The sequence below is a fragment of the Heptranchias perlo genome, chromosome 12 (genome assembly GCF_035084215.1).
Source record: "Heptranchias perlo isolate sHepPer1 chromosome 12, sHepPer1.hap1, whole genome shotgun sequence".
Taxonomy (NCBI): domain Eukaryota; kingdom Metazoa; phylum Chordata; class Chondrichthyes; order Hexanchiformes; family Hexanchidae; genus Heptranchias; species Heptranchias perlo.
In genome coordinates, this window is record NC_090336.1 from 14954042 (window position 1) to 14976189 (window position 22148).

Genomic DNA, 22148 nt, shown 5'->3' on the forward strand with positions numbered 1-22148 from the left:
TCCAGTCGTACTCAGAGAAAAGAGGCCTAAATCCCCTCCGTCTGGGCTACATGAGCTCCTACGTTCCAAAGATTAAAATAGCTACATTAACTCCTAGTTCCCAAAGATTAAAATGGCTACATTTACTCCTAGTTCCCAAAGATTAAAATGGCTACATTAGTCCCTCGATCTCAAAGCTCAAAATGACATTATCCCCTAGATCCCAACAGTTAAAATGGCTACATTAGCCCCTATATCCCAAAGGTTAAAATGGCTACATTAGCCCCTAGATCCCAAAAGTTAAATTAACAACATTAGCCCCTAAATCCCAAAGTTAAAAATGGCTACATTAACTCCTAGATCCCAAAGGTTAAAATTACATTAGCCCCTAGATCCCAACAGTTAAAATGTCTACATTAGCCCCCTAGATCCCAAAGGTTAAAATGACTACATTTGCCCCTAGATCCCAAAAGTTAAAATGATTACATTAGCCCCCTAGATCCCAAAGGTTAAAATGACTACATTTGCCCCTAGATCCCAAAAGTTAAAATGACTATATTAGCCCCTAGATCCCAAAGGTTAAAATGACTACATTAGTCCCTAGATCCCAAAGGTGGAAAGGCAGGAGTATTTGAACAAAGGTCGCACAGCCCCTGAAGCAAGCAGTCGAACCTCTCTGCTCCCAACTATTTCCTTTGAATAAATCCCAGCAGACACAGTTATCTGGAGACTGACATACTCGACATGAAAGAACCCCAAATTAAAATGTCTATCCATTTATTTATTACACCACTGTTCAAATACAAAAAAGCACCATAATACAGCATTCAATAAATAGGGCTAGTAACAGAAATTGAAGTTTCTTCATTACACTTGGTAACAATATCAAATACTTCACAATGTAAAAGACCAGCAAAAATGATGCATCAATCACATAGGATAAAGGCTACAATACACAACAGACCAAAAAAAATATAATAAAAAGCTAGGGTTGAAGTAAGATCAAAACAAAAAGGAACAACCAAAGGAAAAGCATCAAATGTCATTATAATAAATATTTAATCTACACTATTTATATTTCTGATTTGTATCTCTCTCCATAGCTTATTATGACAGGAAATTGCAGTACTTCTTAAAGTCAAGCCAGTTTTGGTTGGGGGAAATAAGTTGCAGAAATAAGTTGCAGGAACACTGTGTTCAGGGAATTTATAAACTGGAGTCGGGGGTCAGTTCAGGGCAAGGCCTCAAATTGAGGACAGCAATACAAAGTCAGTCATTTCGTTTCCCAATAAGAACAGGAGTTTTCAACAGTTTCTCAAAGGAACTCCGTCATGGCAAAATAATCTGGTCCACTAGTGTGACTGACCCCCACCTCCCCCCTTTCAAAAATACTTCTCCCTCCCTCAAAAGGACAAGGATGGCTGGGGGAATGGGGAAGGGGAGGTGAAGAGGGCGGGAAGTTGCACTGAGAATTCAGAATTGACTTTGCATTGATGGTTTGAAAGTTACTGACTGGGACCGAATGCTCCATTCTAAAACAACGACAATATGGGTGTTTTACTCTAGAACAGAACTAGAAAATAGGGCCCCACTGAGCGGGCCAGGGGACAAATAAATAAATACCAAACGGAGAGACAAACTCAAGATCATTCTTCTTTTATTATTATTCTCCAGAAGGCTGCACACTGCCTAGATCGGAAATAAGGATATACTGTCTCAACAGTTCAAGGAGAAGCATCCCCATTAAATGAAAACATTTTCCCTTTTTATTTTCTGTAAATTGCGGCGAAACGATCCATCATGTCATCGGCATGTGAGGTCACCATGACAACGATAGCGTGTGATTCTTCCCCTCGCCCCCCCCCCCCCCAAAAAAAAATACAGCATCAGAGAAATTTCGGTACGAATGGAGTCAAGCAGCACTCATTTGTCCACATCACAGATATCTGGGTCTAATCTCATATAGTGTCGAAGACCTTTACTATTTTCTTTTTCATGTGTTTATCCAATTCCCTCTTAAACGCTGCAAATGCCTCCGCTCCAATATTCACTTTAAAGTGGAAAAAATTCTTCTAAGCTCCCCCTTTATTCTTTTATTATTAATCCTAAATTATGCCCCCCTTTACCAACTCACCGACTAAATTCACTATTTACCCTCTCAAACTCTTCCATCATTGTGAGGTTTGTCAAATTCTGCTTTTATAAATGAAGATAGCAGACCTTTAATATTCTACGTGCAGATAAATTAGTTAATACTTTGAGAGAATTGGGGTGATTTTCCTCTGCTTTGGGCCAGGGACCATTCAGTTCCCATGCAAAAAAATAAGAGGAAAATATGAAACGGAGGCCTGAGGTCTTTGCCCACTTTTCGTTGCCCTGGGATTTCTAGGTTTCCCGTGGAAGTGAGGTAGCAGTGATGTAACATCACCTTCCACCTTATTCTCCTCCCCCAATGCCAGTGGGTACCCATGAGGAGGAGACCCAGAAGAAGTAGGCCTTAGGCCCTGCACCCAGTCCTACTCAGATTGGAACATAGGAACAGGAGTAGGCCATTCAGCCCCTCCAGCCTGTTCCGCCATTCAATTAGAATCATCGCTGATCTGTACCCTAACTCCATTTACCTGCCTTTGAGGATCTGATAAGGGGCAGGCAGCAAGAATAAGGAGCCCAGAAGAAGTTCTTCTTTTTGCAGAAGGTACTGAAAAATACCTGCAGCACTGGAGGCCTTCTAACTTCCATTTCTGGACAGCAGTCAAAAGGCCCCACAGCCAGCAGCCACTACCACTCTTGCAGGCCTCTCAGGCCTAAAGCAGAGGCTCGTTTTGTCCCTGATTCTGGGCCTGGGCTCCAGGCGAGAGCCGGGCCTGTGCTGGGGAATGCTGGGAAGCCAACCAAATGACCTGATCCCAGAATTACAGGGAGCGTCAGGACATTTTAGATGAGGCTCACTTCGGGTGCGCTTTGTCTCATTAGCGCCCAAGTGAAAGGGGGGGGGGGGGGGGGGTGGAAAGTGCAGGAAATTAGCCTTAAAATCTCGAAGCCTCACAATGTATAACCTTTGGCAAAAATGAACAAAGTTGAACTCTACTTCAGATCAGCCATGATCTAATTGAATGACGGAACGGGCTCGAGGGGCTGAATGGCCTACTCCTGTTCCTATGTTCCTGCTTGCCCTGAACAACCGCAGTAAATCAGATGGGATCAAAAAGGTGCACAGACAATAAATGTTTTTTAAGACTTTGTTTGGTACCGTTATTTCTGATAAGAGGAAATGAGAACATAATTGTAATGTGAGAATGACAGGTGGATAACACAAGGAGCGGAATAGCACCCGTGAGACATGACTGTTCCATTCGTGTGATAATACCCTGATTTAACAGCAGAGATGAAAATGGGATTCAAGAGTTGTGTTACCAGCAGCCGTGATACCTATCAATAAGAGTCAAACTCCAACATCAACAGATTCCACATGAGCCCATTGACTCATCTACTGCAATGAGCTATCGTAAAACAGGGGTTACTCCTCACTCATTTAAACCAGCCGATTGCCTTATCTGTGGTCAGTAACCGTAGGTGACTTGTGTCGGCTCATGCTGGGTTTGACATGCTCAACTAAACAGGTGTTAAGAACTGTCATTTTCTTTAATTTTTTGGGTAAGTCTCCCCCATCCTCCGAGCCCCGATGCCTGTAAATGGGAAAGCGGATAAATATCCCGCTCCCAGGCTGCCACCAGTGTCCTTACAGCCAGCCAGCAGGAAGCACCTGAGACTGCTCGATTGTGACTCCCCCTCCCCACCCTGTGCAGGGAGACCCTTTACCCTTCTGCGTGCTATTTTACCACTTGGTGCAGCTCAAATTGAGAACTGAGCAGAGTGGGACTCGAACCTGCGACAGTCCCCATTCCGCAGTACCATGGTGATGCTCAGTGCCATCGTACTCATCCCCTCACTTGAAAAAAAGCTTTTAAGCAAATATTGCAACATCAAATCAGCCAAAGAATAACTTAGTGCTCATGAACAGCAGCTGAGTTTATTCTGAACACAGGCGGAGTAGTGGGATCTCTTTAAATCAGAACTGTTTTCATTGGCAAACTGCTGGAGCAGAGGAAAGGCAAATTTCAGATCCCAGAATTGACTGATATTCCCATATGAGTTTCCCTGTGGGGGTGGGAGCACGTGTGGAAAGATGGGAAGGTTGTCAGATGGGAGTGTCCCTTGATGCCTGGCAGGATAACTGTAGGAGTAACACTGGGAGCCTCTGCGGAAAGATCCACCGCTCAAACCGTGCTGGACAAAGGAGGGAGGAGTGATGATAAAACCCCTTCTTCCACCGATAACAAGCCATTAAAGTGGCAATCATTTTCCCCAATGTTTAAATAGCCAACAGGTTGGTCGTGGAATTATACACAACAGACACGGACCTATGTCTCTGACATCTTTACAGGGCAGTGGGCGACAGTGGCAGACCAGGAAAAGAGAGGGGTCGGCGGGGGGAACGGGGACAAAGAGACCATCGAAGGAAAGGGTCTTTGAAAACAGAAAAGGAAGCGGTGAGGTGGAGGTGTTGAGGGAGGGAGTTTCAGAGAACTAAAGTTTAAATTCCACCCTGAGAAATGGAATAGTTAAAAAAAAAAATCTGCAAATAAAAAGCTGGTACCAGTAAAAGTGACCTTGAAGTAGTCAGATTGTCGTATAAACCCAACTGGTTCACTAATGTGCTTTAGGGAAGGAAACCTGCCGTCCTTACCCGGTCTGGCCCAGTCCCACACCAACATGTTTGACTCTTTAACTACCCTCTGTGAGCCAGTCAGTTATCTCAAACCGCTACACTGCAGCAGTCCAAGAAGGCTCACCACCACCTTCTCGGGGATTAACTAGGGATGGGCATTAAATGCCGGCCTTGCCAGCGACGCCCACATCCTGAGAATGAATTTAAAAAGAAAAGACAGCAAACTGATTTTTTTTTTTCCAAACAGCGAAATCTAAAATATAAATAACTATGATGCTTTTTTTTTTGCAGTGAGGCAGCAAAGCCAGATAAAAATATCACCGAAACATTTATCTCTGAGCACGGCCTTCAATCCTTCAGCAATGCAATCACCAAGCATCTGACCAGCATTGCTCAGTTAGAAACAAATTACATTGAAAACTCCAGCTCCTCCTGCAGCCAGCCTGGACCAGAAGTGATTTGTTTCTTTGCGTGTTTATAATAAGCTCTCACCCATCTAGATGCTAAGGTGTTTAGGGGACGAGCAATGTGGCAGAGAGGAGAAAAAAATATAACATGCAGCTCCCGAGGTGGGGCAGCTTCTCTGTTGGGAGGTCACCAGAACGGCCTTCCAACAGGTGGTTATTGGCATGTGTCGCAGTGACGTGATCGCCATGAATTGCGTCGTCTCCCAATCGTCGGGGGGGGGGAAAGGAATGCGTCGCAATCGTGCGAGGCGGGGGAGGAATGTGTCGCAATTGCATCGCTGCACATTTGCGGCGGATGCAACAGACATGTGCAACTGGCATTCGGCGAGCAGACTTGACGTCCAGTGAGAAAGAGCGTTTCAGGCTCTCCCAGACTCGTTCCCACCCCCAGAAATGCGCGAATCCCCGTAAATCAATCAGTTTGAAAACCTGAGATTTTTTTTTGTTGTTGTTTTCTTTTGTATTGTGGTTGCAGCTCGTGTTCATTTCACAAACAAGGTGGGGGAGGGAGGGGTGAAAAGAAAAAGCCTTTTTTAATTTTTACGTTTATTCAAACCTGAGGTATTTGCATCAAGCAGCCAGGATATCTTTAAACTATTTAAAAACATTTAAATCAGCCATAATAATAGATACACCACTATTTACATTATATTAATGTCTGCATCCATTCGCAATCGGTTCATACAGGTTATCTCATAGAAGGTACTTTTTCCAGCCTTTAGTGTCTCAGTCTACATTTCAACTGGCTCAGTCACGTACAAGGAAGGACAAAGTGCAATAAATGGCCTTCTCAGGCAGCAGTCCTGTGCAGACCAGGGTATGATGCGAGAACAAAGGAAACATAAAACACAAAAAATATATAATTAATAAGATAAAACCAGACTTTCTTTTTTGAGTATTGCTTGAAGTACTTAAATACCGCACTGTACAACTTGAAACGGGGTGGCCAGTTCCCTCGTCTTTCACCATTGCCAGAATGTGTGTGGAGAAATAAATTAGCTTTTCTAAAAACGTTCAAGACAAGTCTCAAGTGAAGCATCAACCCACTTTCTGTATCATGAGAGAGAAAAACATTTTTTAAAAAGATGAAGTCCGCAGCTTCCCAATTGTCTACTTTCAGACAATAAATAACCACAGTTCCTCCTCTTCGCCCAGTAAAAGTAGCAATTCCCAGCGCTGTCACGACACCTCAATGATCTCCATACTGCCGGAAAAGCTGGACTGTTTGCCTATTTTCCCCAGGTCCTCCCTCGACCTGCTCTCTGACATGCCGTCCTCGAACTCCATCTGGCAGCTCCGCCTCTTGAACTGTTTCTCAATGGCGCCCTCCTCGTGCCAGCTCCTCCTAGTGTCCCTTGGCTCGGGCTGCTTCTCGCGCAGTCGGACCGCCCCGTACTGCTCGCAGCCGTTTGGCGTGGCGTTGCAGCCGAAGGAGGTGTACGAAGGGGCGCCACTGCTAAAGAGGTTGGCCCCTCCCCCCATGTGACTGGACTGGGTGTCTGTGCTGAAGTACCATGGAGTGTTGACGGAGGGGGTTGTTGGGGCAGGGGGCTGTACCAGTTCTGAATGCTTCCCCCACCGGTTAATGCCATTGTTCCCCAAGGGGAGCTGCTGGGCGCTCGGAATATTGAGCAGCAGCGCCTGTTTCAAGTTGTCCTCCGCGCTGTTGCCCTTGTGGATTGGGCAGGGCATGCCGGTCCTGGTTAAGTTTAAACTTAAGGGGTGCACTGGAGAGCTGGACGAGTTCGAGAGAGTACCGTTGTGCTTTGGCTTGCGCCTCTGCCGAGCTTTCGATTCGGAGCTGAAGTCAGATCCCACGGGCTTGTCTGGGCTGTCCAGGCCCGGAGAGTACTGCTCGAAGGTGGGGCTGCCCACTTTGACCTCCAGTTTACAAAGCTTTGGGATGCCGTCGGAATCCATCGGCGTGGTGGCTTTGCTAAAATTGAAGCTGGCGTTCGGCGTGTAGGCAGACTTGATGTCCAGTGAGAAAGAGCGCTTGAGGCGATTAGTGTCCTGAATCCGCTCCGTGGATAGATGTAGGCCGTTGAGGCCCTGTTGCAAGATGATGTGCGATGCGTTTTTACAATCCGTTCCGCTGCTCTCCGAATCACTGATGCACTGCTGGTTCACAGCTTGCCCTGTCGTCTCGGAGGCCAAGGAGACAGGACACGTCCTTTCCCAGCGGCCTCTGCAGACGTCAGTCACCTCCTTGGCGGCTTCCTCCTCCGGCCTGTCTGCCTGAGGCTTCAGGGAGCTCAGGGACCGGACCTTCAGAGGCTTCAGGTTCTTCTCGTACTCCAGCAGCTGCCCCATGAAGTTGAAATTGGGAGATATTGACGGCCTTCGATCCTTGACAAACCTTTAATAAGAACACAAAGACGCTAAGCTGCTGCTTTCAGTCAAGCACTAGTGTGTTCAGCATAGAAACTGAATTCAGTAAAGCCGCCACCCAGACACTTTAGAATAGTCGGCAGCAACAGGTCACATAGTCATTTTCTCATATTTCTATTCACTTATCAAGATGCAATGAAACATTTCCAAGTAGCTTCTTCCATCCTTTTCATTGCATCAGAAGATTTCACATGGTTACACAGTTATTACTAAAAACCTATAGCAAATTGTGTGTCCATTAGTCAAAATTAACCCCTCTCTCTCCAGCTGTTTTTATATTGCACAAGACTCGTTCTCCCCACGCGCAGTTATCCCACTGCCAGCTACAGCCTGAAAGCAAACATGTTGACTTTAGGGCTTCCCCGCAAGTTTACTGTCGGGTTGCAATGAGTTGCACAAAACCCATGCGTTGGGAACCAGCACGACTTATACAGGTCTTTGCACGATATAAGTGCAGCTTAACATAGACACACACACACACACACACACGTACGGAGTCAGTACCAATGTAAACAGCCCTGATACTGACAACACGAAGTCACCAGTGCAATCATGATCACATCGGCTGCCCTGTCTCTCTCTCTCTCTCTCTCTCTCAGTCACACTCATATATACAGTCAGTACTGCTGTTGCATTTATTTGATCAAGCTGTTTCATCTAAACTAAGTAACATGCAATGTGCACATCATAATAGCAAATCCTCTAGGAAGAACCATCAAACCATCTTATAACGTACTGTAATTTATATCAAGGAGCTTGGGTCCATAAAATTGTGGTTATGTGAAGCAGTGGGATATGAGAGAGCCCTCTTTGGAAAGAACATCATGGACCAATGAATTCAGCCCATGATCTTTCCTGCAATAGGTTTTCAGTTCCTGAAATTCTCCATCATTCGCCCATATTCAATCCGTACGGCACCATCAAGACATCAAACAGTGGGGCTGAGCGTTCATCGGAGTGTAGGGCTGTGGAATTCACTTCCAGGGTTAGTGGTTGAGGCAGAAACTATGTTAATATTCAAGATTAGACTGGAGGGTGGATGAAAGACAAGGGATTGAAGGCACTTGAGAACAGGGTGGGTAAAGGTGTTTAGAAATATTTGTCGCAGGGAGGGTAAACGCCGACACAGACTGGTCGGGCCGAGTGGCCTGTTTCCGTGTTGAATTTCTGTGTATTTTGTCCCTCCTCCAATGCTTTTACCTCTCCTGAATAGTTCAAAACTGAACAACATTTTGGTGGAGTCGTATTTTGGAGAGGTTGGAATGGAGTGAAGCACATCTCAAAAGCACCAACGGGAGGGAGGAAAAAAACACAAAGATTGCATCCTGGAAGTGATCAAAATCAATAGAACCTGCTCCAGCTCAAGCCACAAGGTTTGCAGTGCAGGTCTGGTAACATTTACCTGTAAGCATCATCTGAGGACAGACCCATGGTCTTCATGATGTAGGCGATGGCGACTGTAGCCGATCGAGAGATCCCAGCCAAACAGTGAACAAGCACTCGGCAGTTGGCGACCTTCGCTTTGTCTAAGGGGAAGCAGAGAACAGTTTTGAGTGGATTGTGCCAGTTTCCTTCCTACACTCAATACGACCATTCTACCCCCTAACCATGCGAAACCTGAAACTGCACGTGAACGGTAAGAAGAAATATCACATAAAGCAATTTCTCTCACGCCAGGATCAAAGCCATAGAGCTGAGCTGAGCCGAGCCAAGGGAGGAGACTGGAGCTGCACTTCTACTGCCCCGTTGGCCCCATCTTCCTAGTTACATATCACATGGTAACAGAGTCAGTGGGTTCTCTACCATATCTGTCCAGGCTTGGAGCATTGTGCAGGATGGATGGCTAGAGCAGACATTTCAGGATGTGTTTCCCAATGGGCTGATTATACACACACACACACACACACACACACACAATTTCTTTTTCTATATTCATCCCCTCCTTTTCTAAGGTGGTTCACGTTGAGGTACAGTTCCCTGCATTGTGCTGAGAGTTGGTGTCCCAAAGCTGTCACACCCCTCTACAGCGACTAGTGGCACCTAAATAATGCTGAAAGCACACCTGCGTGTATTACCTATGAATTCCACAGATTCATCCAACCAGGGCAGAAGCTTCTCGCAGTAGTTGTCATTGACTGGAATGCGCATGAAATGACTCTCTGAGATGAAGTCTGGCTTGGGACAAGAGTTGCTGGCATTAAGAACGTATGTGATTCCATTCTGTACCATTAAGTCCTGCAAGAGAAAAATAATTACAGATAAATATACAGGTATAACATCAGTGATAAAACATAACTCATTCCAAACCCATTTCTAGAATTTTTGAGGTAATGTTTTTAATGGTGAAATTTGAAAGCTATTAGCTACAGCACCATCTTTTGCCCAGCCCAAAGCCAGAAGGGATGGGACATTTAAAAACCCCATTCACACACACGCACTTGTCCCCACCCTCACACTCATACCGTAGACAGGAATGACCTCGGAGCTTCTCCCGCTCCACTGCTGTAACTTGCAATTGTAAACGGAATATGAAGGGGCTCGATAGGGTGGATGTGGAGAAGCCGTTTCCACCTGTTGGTAAGTCCAGAACAAGGGGGCATAAATATAAGATAGCCACCAACAGACTAAATAAAGAATTTAGGAGGAATTTCGTCACATAGGGAGGGGTGAGAATGTGGAATGTCACATGGAGTGGTTAAAGCGGAGAGCAATGATGCATATTTAAGGGGAGGCTTGATACATCCATGAGGGAGAAGGGAATAGAGGGATATGGGGCAGTGTGGGAAGAGGTAATTAGAATGGAGGAGGCTGTGTGCGGTATAATCACTGGCATAGGCTAGTTGGGCCGAATGGCCTGTTTCTGTGCTGTAGATTCTATGTAATTCCGGCAAAGTTACGGCAGCAGAGTGGAAACAGCTTCAAGAAAATTCCTGGCTCATGTTTTTTTCTTAACTGTAGCAACTGAGAACCAGACCATCGCTATCTGTTTTTTATGATTGTGAAAATTACTAGGTGACCACCCCTGAAACCAGACTGTCAGTTCAAAACTAATTTGGCAGGGGGGTGGGCACCAGGATGTAGCCTTGGAAAGGAGAAAGAAGGTGCACAAAGGATTGGGAGAGAAAGATAGCACTAGAGTAAGGAATAGTACGGTAGTAGATGGGAACAGACTAGGAGAGAGTACAAGAAAGTCTAAGATAGGTTTACAGTGCATGTGTGTAAACGTACAAAGCGTGTTAAATAAGGTTGGTGAGCTGCAGGCGCAAATAGCCACATGGGAATATGATGGTGAGGCGATAATGGAGACCTGACTCAAAAAAGGGCAGGATTGGGTACTAAATATCCCTGGATACAAGGTGTTCAGGAAAGATAGGGAAGGAAAAAAAGGAGTCGGCGGGGGGCGATGGCAGTATTGATTAAGGAGAATATTGCAGTGCTGGAGAGAGAGGATGTCCTGGAGGGGTCAAGGACCAAATCTATTTGGTTAGAGTTAACAAACAATAGAGGTGCCATTACACTACTGGGTGTATTCTATAGGCCACCAACTAGTGGAAAGGAGAAAGAGGAGAAAATTTGCAGGGAAATTACAGAGAGGTGCAAAAGCCATAGAGTAGTGATAATGGGGGACGTGAACTATCCTAATATAGACTGGGATAGTAATAGTGTAAAGGGACAAAGAGGAGGAGGAATTTTTGAAGTGTGTTCAGGAGAACTTTCATGACCAGTACGTTTCCGGCCCAATGAGGAAGGAGGCATTGATGGACTTGGTTCTGGGGAATGAGGCGGGCCAAGTGGAGCAAGTATCAGTGGGGGAACATTTAGGGAACAGTGATCATAGTATCATATGGTTTAGAATAGCTATGGAAAAGGACATGGACCACTCTAAAGTAAAAATGCTCAATTGGAGTAGGGCCAATTTCAGTGGGATGAGAACTGATCTGGCCCGGGTAAATTGGAATCAAAGATTGACAGGCAAAGCTGTAATTAAACAGTGGGCGGCCTTTAAGGAGGAGATGGTTCAGGTACAGTCTAGGTACATTCCCATGAGAGAGAAAGGTAGGGCAACTAAAACCAGAGCTCCCTGGATGACGAAAGAGATAGAGAGTAAGATGAAGCAGAAAAAAGGGGGCGCATGACAGATGTCAGGTTGATAACACAAGTGAGAACCAGGCAGAATATAGAAAGTTCAGAGGGGAAGTGAAAAAGGAAATGAGGGGCAAAGAGAGAGTATGAGAACAGACTGGAGGCAAACTTAAAAGGGAGTCCAAAAGTCTTCTATAGGCATGTAAACAGTAAATGGGTAGTAAGAGGAGGGGTGGGGCCGATCAGGGGCCAAAAAGGAGATCTACTCATGGAGACAGAGGGCATGGCCAAGGTATTAGATGAGTACTTTGCATCTGAGTTTACCAAGGAAGAAGATGCTGCCAGAGTCTTGGTAAAGGAAGATGCAGTTGAGATATTGGATGGCCTAATAACTAATAAAGAGGAGGTACTAGAAAGGCTAGCTGTACTTAAAGTAGATAAGTCACCCAGTCCGGATGGGATGCATCCTAGGTTGCTGAGGGAAGCAAGGGTGGAAATTGCAGAGGTACTGGCCATAATCTTCCAATCACCCGTAGGTACGGGGGTGGTGCCAGAGGACTGGAGAATTGCAAATGTTACACCCTTGTTCAAAAAAGGGTGTAAGGATAAACCCAGCAACTACAGACCAGTCAGTTTAACCTCGGTAGTGGGGAAACTTTCAGAAACGATAATCCAGGACAGAATTAGCAGTCACTTGGACAAGTGTGGATTGATTAAGGAAAGCCAGCATGGATTTGTTAAAGGGAAATCGTGTTTAACTAACATGATAGAGTTTTGTGATAAGGTAACAGAGAGGGTTGATGAGGGCAATGCAGCTGAAGTGGTGTATGTGGACTTTCAAAAGGTGTTTGATAAAGTGCCGCATTATCATCAAGATTGAAGCCCATGGAATAAAGGGGGCAGTGGTAGCATGGATACAAAATTGGCTAAGTTGCAGGAAGCAGTGAGTAGAAAGGTTGTTTCTCGGACTGGAGGGAGGTATACAGTGGTGTTTCCCAGGGGTCGGTACTAGGACCACTGCTTTTCTTGATATATATTAATGACTTGGACTGGTGTATAGGGCACAATTTCCAAATCTGCAGATGACACAAAACTTGGAAGTGTAGTGAACAGTGAGGAGGATAGTGATAGACTTCAAGAGGATATAGACAGGCTGGTGGATTGGGCGGACATGTGGCAGAAGAAATTTAACGCAGATAAATGCAAAGTGATACATTTTGGTAGGAAGAACGAGGAGAGGCAATATAAACTAGAGGGCACAATTCTAAAAGGGGTACAGGAACAGAGAGATCTGGGGGTATATGTGGACAAATTGTTGAAAGTGGCAGAGCAGGTTTGGAAAGCGGTTAAAAAAGCATACGGGATCCTGGGCTTTATAAATAGAGGCGTAGAGTACAAAAGCAAGGAAGTCATAATGAACCTTTATGAAACACTGGTTTGACCACAACTGGAGTATTGTATCCAGTTCTCGGCACCGCACTTTTGGAAAGATGTGAAAGCTTTAGAAAGGATGCAGAAAAGATTTACTAGAATGATTCCAGGGATGAGGGACTTCAGTTACGTGGGTAGACTGGAGAAGCTGGGGTTGTTCTCCTTGGATCAGAGAAAGTTGAGAGGAGATTTGATAGAGGTATTCAAAATCATGAAGGGTCTAGACAGAATAAATAGAGAGCAACTCTTCCCATTGGCGGAATGGTCAAGAGCCAGAGGACATAGATTTAAGGTGATTGGCAAAAGAACCAAAGGTGACATGAGGAAAAACTTTTTTACACAGCGAGTGGTTAGGATCTGGAATACACTGCTCGAGGGGATGGTGGAGGCAGATTCAATCATGGCCTTCAAAAGGGAACTGGATAAGTACTTGAGAGGAAAAATTTGCAGCGCTATGGGAATAGGGTGGGTGAGTGGGACTAGCTGGATTGCTCTTGCATAGAGCCGGTGTGGACTCGATGGGCCAAATGGCCTCCTTCCATGCTGTAACCTTTCTATGATTCCATGAAAAGCTGGGTGGCTTGCCACCCCCACTCTGCTCTAAAGCAAACCAACTGAGTTACAATTCCTCTGCTCAGAGAACACTGGGTTTTGTGCAATTTCCAAATTGGAATTTTACAGCATACATTCAGCTTCTCCGACATCAGGTTCTAACGAAAGGTCTCCGTCCAAAATGCCTTTTTCCCTTTTCAGATGCCGACTGGCTTGCTCTGTATTTCAACATTTCCCATTTTTCTTTCAGATTTCTTTTAAAATCACAGATGCTTCTTTTGTTTTGTGACATATTTGTTTTCTCCCTGTTTCCCGCTTGCTAAGTCTCCCAGTAGCATGTACCGTAACCGGGCTTATGCCTAAGGCTCTGGTAACTCTAGGTCTGGAATGATCTTCTTTCCCTCTCCATGTGGGAAAAGTGCTGAGCCTCATTTGGTGCCATCTTATTTACACGGTTGAGTTCAGGTGAAATCACGGGGGCAAACCTACATCTGACTGCTCCATACATACATGTCGGAAGCCCTCTTAAATGCAGCCAGGTGTGTCCTTCCTTTTGTAGCTAGTTTCAGCACACCCTTTCCCATTCTGTGGGCAGGAAATGATCTTCTGCATAAGCTCTAAGGTGTGAAAGCCATAATGGCCATTGCAGTGTTGCACTGTCTGTGTGCACAGGGGAATTAATGACCATGTACTGGCAAAGTGATGGCTATAATTACCAAGCAGTTAAGTCATTATCAAGAATACAAAGGGAAGATAAATCATCATATGGTGTGTTAAAACAAGATTACCAGATGCTAAAAAGAGCTGCTGAGAGGTGATTTACACCCCACTCATACTGAAAAACAGAGCCTGAAGCAAACTGAACGTCTGCTGAAATCAGACCTGCTGTGGATGTGGTGTGACCTCTGAACTGATCATGCTGTAATGTAAACTCACTGGGTCACAGAGCACAGAATTCAGACAGTTTACATTGGCAATGGTACGTGGAAGTGTAACTGCAGCTCTCCAACTACCAGTATGAAACAACAGGGCTATGGGGAAAGAGCAGGGGGAATGGGACTAATTGGATAGCTCTTTCAAAGAGCCGGCACAGGCATGTTGGGCTGAATGGCCTCCTTCTGTGCTGTAAGATTTTATGAACAACAACCTGTATTTATATCTCGCCTTTAAGGTAGCAAAACATCCCAAGGCGCTTCACAGGAGCATTATCAGACAGAATTTGACACCGAGCCACATAAGGAGATATTAGGACAGGTGGCCAAAAGCTTGGTCAAAGAGATAGGTTTTAAGAAGCGACTTAAAGGAGGAGAGAGAGGTGGTGTGGTTTAGGGAGGGAAATCCAGAGCTTACAGATAACTCGCCCAAAAGTCCAATTTGTTCCAGCTATTAGAAATGTAAATATACCTTATTTAGCACGTCTTTCTGCGACCCCAAGTACAAATGTTGAAGGATTCGAGTCGGACCGATGTTGGCGACAGGTAGGCATGGCTGAGAGATGCTCATTGGCAGGATAGTAGTAGGCTTGCCCTCACATAGGCCTGGGAAACAGGATGAAAATGCTGCAAATCCCCCTGGAAGACGAAGAAAAACAAACATGATTCCATTGTTACCTCATACTACCTTATGTTTGTCTGGCTCACAATAACCTATAACAAACACAGGTCCAAAGCACGGTCTGGTCAGTTTAATTTAACTAGGCTAGGACCAGGCTCGACAAGTGAAAAGCAATTCACTTCAATTCAGACTGCTTTGTGACAGAAGTTCTGAGCTACAGAGGAGTTTTGCCAATTCGCAACACGCCTGATTCCGTGAGCTTTTACTTCATGGATTGCAAAACCTCGAACGAACACTACAGTGTCCTCACTGTGTGACAACCCAAAGCCCACGCAGGAAAGGAAGATGCTGCATTTGCTTAACTACATTGAGACTGTGTCTTGCTGGAGCAGGGTGGAAGGATGTGGGGCTTGTTCTCTCAGTTATGCCGTTCAACTCCACAAACCCCCCCCCCCCCGGCAATCTGTTTTAGAATTTGGTTCGTCCCAAAGCACCTTCAGTCACCAGGCAGCACTGAGGAGGCACGGCACGTGTCACGATGAGAAAAAAGAGAGCACACTTCACTTGGAGTCCCTTAAGACACCGACTCGCACTGAAGTGTGTTTCTACAGACTGTCGTCCTCTACAATGGCCAAGTGGACCTGCTTCTTGTGTGGGCCGAGACAGGGAAGCTATACAGGAGGGGATCTCACAACCCAAGCCTGATCTTATCCTCGTCAGACGTCCATCCCCACCCCTGCCCCCTCATACACACTTTCCTGCACCAATCATTAGATAGCGACCAGAAGCACCAATCCTGGCTGATTCCTCCCCCCCCCACCCCCACCCCTTCCTCACCCAAGGGCACCGAGGCCAACTATATCACCCTTACTACCATCCCAGCTAAGATCATGGTCCAGGAATCGGATCTGGGACCTTCCAGCTAATAAAAAAATTGTTAAAATGTAACAACTGCAACTTTCTTTTACTGCCCAGGAAGATATCGATGGCGGGGAAGCAATGAAAGAAAAGAATCACAGGTCAGTAAGAAAAGCGGACAAGACACAGTTTGGTGGCCATGAGCAAATGCAGCCTCTCAGGGCCCCTCAGAATAGGCTACCTACCTGTCTCCACTTGCTGAGAGAGGAAGAACTACATCGTAAACGAGCAGAAGGCACTCGAGAAAGCCACACAATGTGTGTGTGACTGCAGATCAGCGACTCCCATGCGACAGCCTCTCTCAGGTGTGCAGAGCCAAATGACGTTATGCAAAAACTAGCAGTTGAACCCACATGACCACAGCTTCACTCGAGAGTGATTCAATCTTTCCTGCTACACTGAGTAAATTTACACAACTTGTAATGACTCATGAGAACCGCTCGGCACAGACTGAAGAACTCCCCCCACCGCCCCCCTCAAAACAGAACAATTTCATTGTGTTGATACCCGCACTCGGGAACTGCTGTGTGGTAGTCAAATGAGCTGGTGAAACTGAACAGGTACAAACTGAAGCCAACAGCATGTACTGAACTGGAACCCGGTCATTTTACAATTTTCGGTGTTAATAATTGCCAAAGTTAAAAGGCCACTGAAATATTAATGCAACTATATTAGAAGATAAGTACTTGCAAAAGAAGTCTGCAATGAGGTTAAGACCAGCTTTTATTTCTGAATCATCTTGAAACATCTGAAAAGCAAACCATTTTTTCAGTTTAGGAAAGTGCAGCTTATTTAAAATGAAGCACATCTGTACCAAATGTGATAAAAAAAGGAGTATAAAAAGTATTCCTTTCAGAGTTTAAAGATAACTCAGAGCAACCTGGCCATGAATTACAACTGTGTAATCCATGACATCAACTGTTATTAGAAAGCTCTCTATTATGATGACAGTTTTCTGTTCCTGATCTGAACTGCATGTCCTTCAGTCAGAAAGGAGCAGAAAGACTGACAAACTGAACCCTGATCAGGCACTTTACCACGGTGGTCCCCACGAGTTTGCAACAATGACATTTCAAGTTCACCCACTCAGTGGGTCGCACTCTCGCCTCTGGGTCAGAAAGTCATGGGTTCAAGTCCCACTCCAGTGCAGTACTGGGAGAGTGCTGCACTGTTGGAGGTGCCGCCTTTTGGTTGAGACTTTAAACTGTGGCCCCCGTCTGCCCTCTCAGGTGAATGTAAAAGATCCCATGGCACTATTTCAAAGATGAGCAGGGGATTTATCCCCATTGTCCTGCACAATATTTATCCCTCAACCAACATTGTAGTTTGTGGCAGTTTGCTGTGCCCAAATTGGCTGCCGCGTTTCCTACATTACAACAACGACCACACTTCAAAAGTTTCTTAATTGGCTGTAAAGCTCTTTAGGACATCCTGAGGTTGTGAATAGTGCAATATAAACGAAAGGCTTTATTTGTGTCTAGTTGTCAGGAAAACCAGACAACCAGGCAAAGAAAGGTCAAAAGATGTCGAGCAATAAACAGGATGCCCTGAGCATTAGTGAAAGCAGCACAGGGAGAGGAAAATTCAGGCAGGAAGCCATCGCCAACTCTACCCTTTATCACATGCGTCTTCAGAAGATAAATATCTGCGCTGCTGTGCCATCAACTGCAGTGAACGGTTCTTAACAGTAAATTAAATTGGCTACAGAAAAACAGCCCCTTTTACAGTAAACCATAAAAAGAAAAACAAAACAGTGACTGTGGGACCACTGACATAGAACTGAAAATGCAGCCAATATGAAGTTAGCATCTGAGAGAGATAGATAGGGTGGGACACCTCAACAGAACAGTTCGGATCAAGGGTCCCACCCAAAACCTAAACATGTCCTTCTCTTTCAGGTGCTGAATTCTGTACTGTGTGAGATCTGCACTAGTGCCGCCTGGTTCCTGAAGAGCGGGTTTCACACAGCCGGCTACAAGTCAAATGTAAAGCTGCCCCAGACTGCCTCAGTGGCCAGGAAGGCCCCTTTTTAATATATCTTCTGGGCTACCAGTCTTGGTCTTACTTTGGCTGAGCCAAAGATTGCACTTTGTGTACCCGGCGGCAATCGTGCAATACAAAAGCACCGGTTCAGCTAAAGGAGAGAACTTTCATTTATATCGCGCTTTTCACAACCTCAGGACGCCCCAAAGCGCTTTACAGACAATGAAGTACTTTTGAAGTGCTGGAATATAGGAAACATGGCAGCCAATTTGCACACAGCAAGGTCCTATAAACAGCAATAAGATGATGACCAGATGATCTGCTTTAGCGGTGGTGATTGAGGGATGAATGTAGGCAGGGACACTGAGAGAACATGCTGCTCCTCTTTGAATAGTGTCATGGAAATCTTTTACATCGACCTGAGCAGGCAGGCGGCGCGTCAGCTGAACAACTAAATGCAAAAAGATGGCACCTCTGACAGTGCAGCACTCCCTCATAAATTCACTGGATCACGTGCTTGGGTCTCTGAGGGTGCAGCTATGGACCCAGAACCTTCTGACCCAAGAGGCAAGATTGCTATCACTGACCTACTGCACAACCAACAGTATTTTCTACTTGTTGCTTCATTACAACATCCGACAGTCCAGAGTTGGTGCAGGGTAAAGGGATCGGAAAACAAAGCTCATCCACTAGGGAGATGGTGAAGTTTACATTGTGTGCGGATAGGGAGTCTTGCCATTGAGCTGAGTAACTGGTAGGAATCTAGAGCAAAAAGCAGACGTCAGTGGGCCTAATACACAATAACTTGCATTTCTATAGCACCCTTACATCGAGTTACATCGAAACTACAGCACAGAAACAGGCCATTCGGCCCAACTGGTCTATGCGTTTATGCTCCTCATGAGCCTCCTCCCTCCTTACTTCATCGAACCCTATCAGCATACCCTTCTATTCCTTTCTCCCCCATGTGCTTATCTAACTTCCCCTTAAATGTGTCTATGCTATTATTCCTTGTGGTACCAAGTTCCACATTCTTACCACTCTTTGGGAAAGAACTTTCTCCTGAATTCCCTATTGGATTTATTGGTGACTATTTTATATTTATGACCTCGAGTTTTAGAGTCCCTCATAAGTGGAAACATTTTCTCTACGTCTAACCCTATCAAACCCTATAATTATCTTAAAGACCTCTATCAGGTCACCCTACAGCCTTCTCTTTTCTAAAGAGAGTCCCAGCCTGTTCAACCTTTCCCGATAAGTATATTTTCTCAGTTCTGATATCATCCTTGTGAATCTTTTTTGCACCATCTTTAATGCCTCTATATCCTTTCTATAATATGGAGACCAGAACTGTGCACAGAACTCCAAGTGTGGTCTAACCAAGGTTCCATACAAGTTTAACATAACTTTTCTGCTTTTCAATTCTATCCCTCTAGAAATGAACCCCAATGTGTGATTTGCCTTATTAACCTGCGTCGCTACTTTTAGTGATTGGTGTATCTGTATCCCTAGATCCCTTTGCTCCTCTACCCCACTTAGACTCTTATTATCCAACCAGTATGTGGTTTCCTTATTCTTCCTACCAAAATGCATCACCTCACACTTATCTATATTGAAATTAATTTGCCAATTACACGCCCATTCCGCAAGTTTCTTCATGTCCTCTTCCACTTTGACACATTCTTCCTTTGTATTGGCTAGTCACCTCAATTTGGTGTCGTCTGCAAATTTTGAAATTGTACTTTTGATTCCTGAATCCAAATTGTTACTGTAAATTGTGAGCAACAGTGGTCCCAGCACTGATACCTGTGGAACACCACTTCCCAGCTTTTGCCAGTCTGAATAGTAGTAATTTACTTTAATGTGGTAAAATGTCCCAAGGCGTTTCACAGGAGCGTAATCAGGCAAAATGTGACACCAAGCCACGTAAGGAGATATTAGAACAGGTGACCAAAAGCTTGGTCAAAGAGGTAGGTTTTAAGAAGCATCTTAAAGGAGGAGAGAGGTAGAGAGGTGGAGAGTTTTAGGGAGGGAATTCCAGAACTTAGGGCCCAGCCAGCAAATGTGGGGCCGAAGGAAATCGGGGATGCACAAGAGGCCAGAATTGGAGGCTAGCTGAGTTCTTGGAGGGTTGTAGGGCTGGAGGAGGTTACAGAGATAGGGAGGGCATGGAGGGATTTGAAAACAAGGATGAGAATATTAAAATCGAGGCATTGCCGGACCGGGAGCCAACGTAGGTCGGCGAGCACAGGGGTGATGGGTGAACGGGACTTGGTGCGAGTTAGGATACGGGCAGCAGAGTTTTGGATGAGCTCAAGCCCCATGGAACTCAAATTCATCTCCTCTGAGCAAATCTAACCATCAATTTACATAGAAAACAAAAAAAACCTGGTTCCTGGAAGAAACTTTAGGATCAGGCCAGCTTCCTTCTTGAGAAACCAAAATAAAATCTGGGACCCGTATAGGGCCCTGCGCCTTTAAGAGAGGCTTGCCAGTGGATCATTTTTTATCCCCCCATAGTCTGTCAGTTTGCCATATGATTACTACCCAGTGCTGGCACACTATGCAAGCTTTTAATATCCCCTCGTAGGCCTAATGAGAGATGATGCGGAAAATTGCTCTGATCTTAACAGCTGTCGCCTCAGCACTTTCCCCCTATCCGCTCTGAAAAAAGATCCTTTACATCATGACAGAGGCTAATTATTATGGGCAGCCCTCCTGAGTACAGTGGCTGCCTAGCTCATTGCTAGAAGTCTGCGCTCATATATATATAAAAAATAAAACATGCCTTCCCTCACCTCTTTCCGCTACATTCAATCCCCACTGAAACCACAGTCATTTTCTACACTCGGCACAGGCCGTTCAAATAAAAAGCAGGCTTGAAGCCCAGGGGCATGCGAGATGTGAAAACTGTTGGATAGGAGAATTCAAACCTTTCAAACGCAAATTAAATTGGCTCAAAAGTCGTAATAACGTAAAAGAAAAAGGAAAGTGAAAAAAGCAAAATTGGTGGAAAAGACACAACTGAGGAGAGTGCCATGCATAAAAACATCTTCTCAGCTTTTTTAAGGCACTAGAGTTACCATCAGCGATCCTGGGCTAGAGAAAAATCGGGGTCTTGCTCTCAATCGTCCCAGTTCCTGCCCTAACTGTTTCTGCGGCAGAACTGTGTGTGCAAATTGGAGTATAACATTGACCCACAGTATAAACACAACTGGAGCATAGCCCCAAAAATTTCCAACACCAGGTCAATGAGTCAATGGTTGAAGAAAGTTGAAGTTTACTGATCATGTTATTGATAGAATGGCACCTTTTACAGCGAGATGCCAAATCACTTGTCATCGGGGAGGAACAACATCCAGGCTTGGGCTGATCAGTGGTAAGTAACCACACAAGTACCTGACAATGATCATCTCCAACAAGAAGGAGCCTAACCATCTCCCCTTGACATTCAATAGCATTACTATCGCCGAATCCCCCACCTTCAATATCCTGGGGGGGGTCACCACTGACCAGAAACTCAACTGGTCTAGCCACATATATTCCATAGCTACTAGGGCAGGTCAGAGGCTGGGTATTCTGCAGCAAGTAGTTCACTTCCTGACTCCCCAAAACCTCTCCACCACCTACAAGGCACAAATCAGGAGTATGATGGAATATTCTCCACTTGCCTAGTTGAGTGCAGCTGCAACAACACTCAAGAAGCTCGATACCATCCAAGACAAAGCAGTTCACTTGATCAGCAGCCCATCCACCAGTTTAAACATCCACTCTCTCCACCACCGGTGTACTGTGGCTGCAGTGTGTGCTAGCTACAGGATGCACTGCAGCAACTCGCCAAGGCTTCTATGACAGCCCCTCCCAAACCTGCGACCTCTACCACCTAGAAGGACGGTGGCAACAGGTGCATTGGAACACCATCACTTTCAATTTCCCCTCCAAGTCACACACCATCATGACTTGGAAATATATCGCTGTTTGTTCATCGTCGCTGGGTCAAAATCCTGGAACTCCCTACCTAACAGCACTGTGGAAGTACCTTCTCCACATGGGCTGCAGCA

At 45.3% G+C, this 22148-nt stretch overlaps 1 protein-coding gene across 2 annotated transcripts in view; it reads right to left on the reverse strand.

Moving 5' to 3' along the window:
- Nucleotides 1-772: 772 nt before the first annotated feature.
- Nucleotides 773-22148, reverse strand: part of dusp8a (dual specificity phosphatase 8a) — a 187179-nt gene continuing 165803 nt past the window's right edge. Inside the window, exons 3-6 of one of the 2 annotated variants that reach the window (XM_067993692.1) lie at nucleotides 15037-15203; nucleotides 9642-9801; nucleotides 8969-9092; nucleotides 773-7534 (exon numbers count right to left, since the gene is read on the reverse strand). In XM_067993692.1, coding sequence (XP_067849793.1) covers nucleotides 6355-7534; nucleotides 8969-9092; nucleotides 9642-9801; nucleotides 15037-15203 — 1631 coding nt within the window. In that variant the 3' untranslated portion in view covers nucleotides 773-6354. The remainder of the gene's footprint in view (nucleotides 7535-8968; nucleotides 9093-9641; nucleotides 9802-15036; nucleotides 15204-22148) is intronic. The other variant, XM_067993693.1, reaches the window with a different exon arrangement.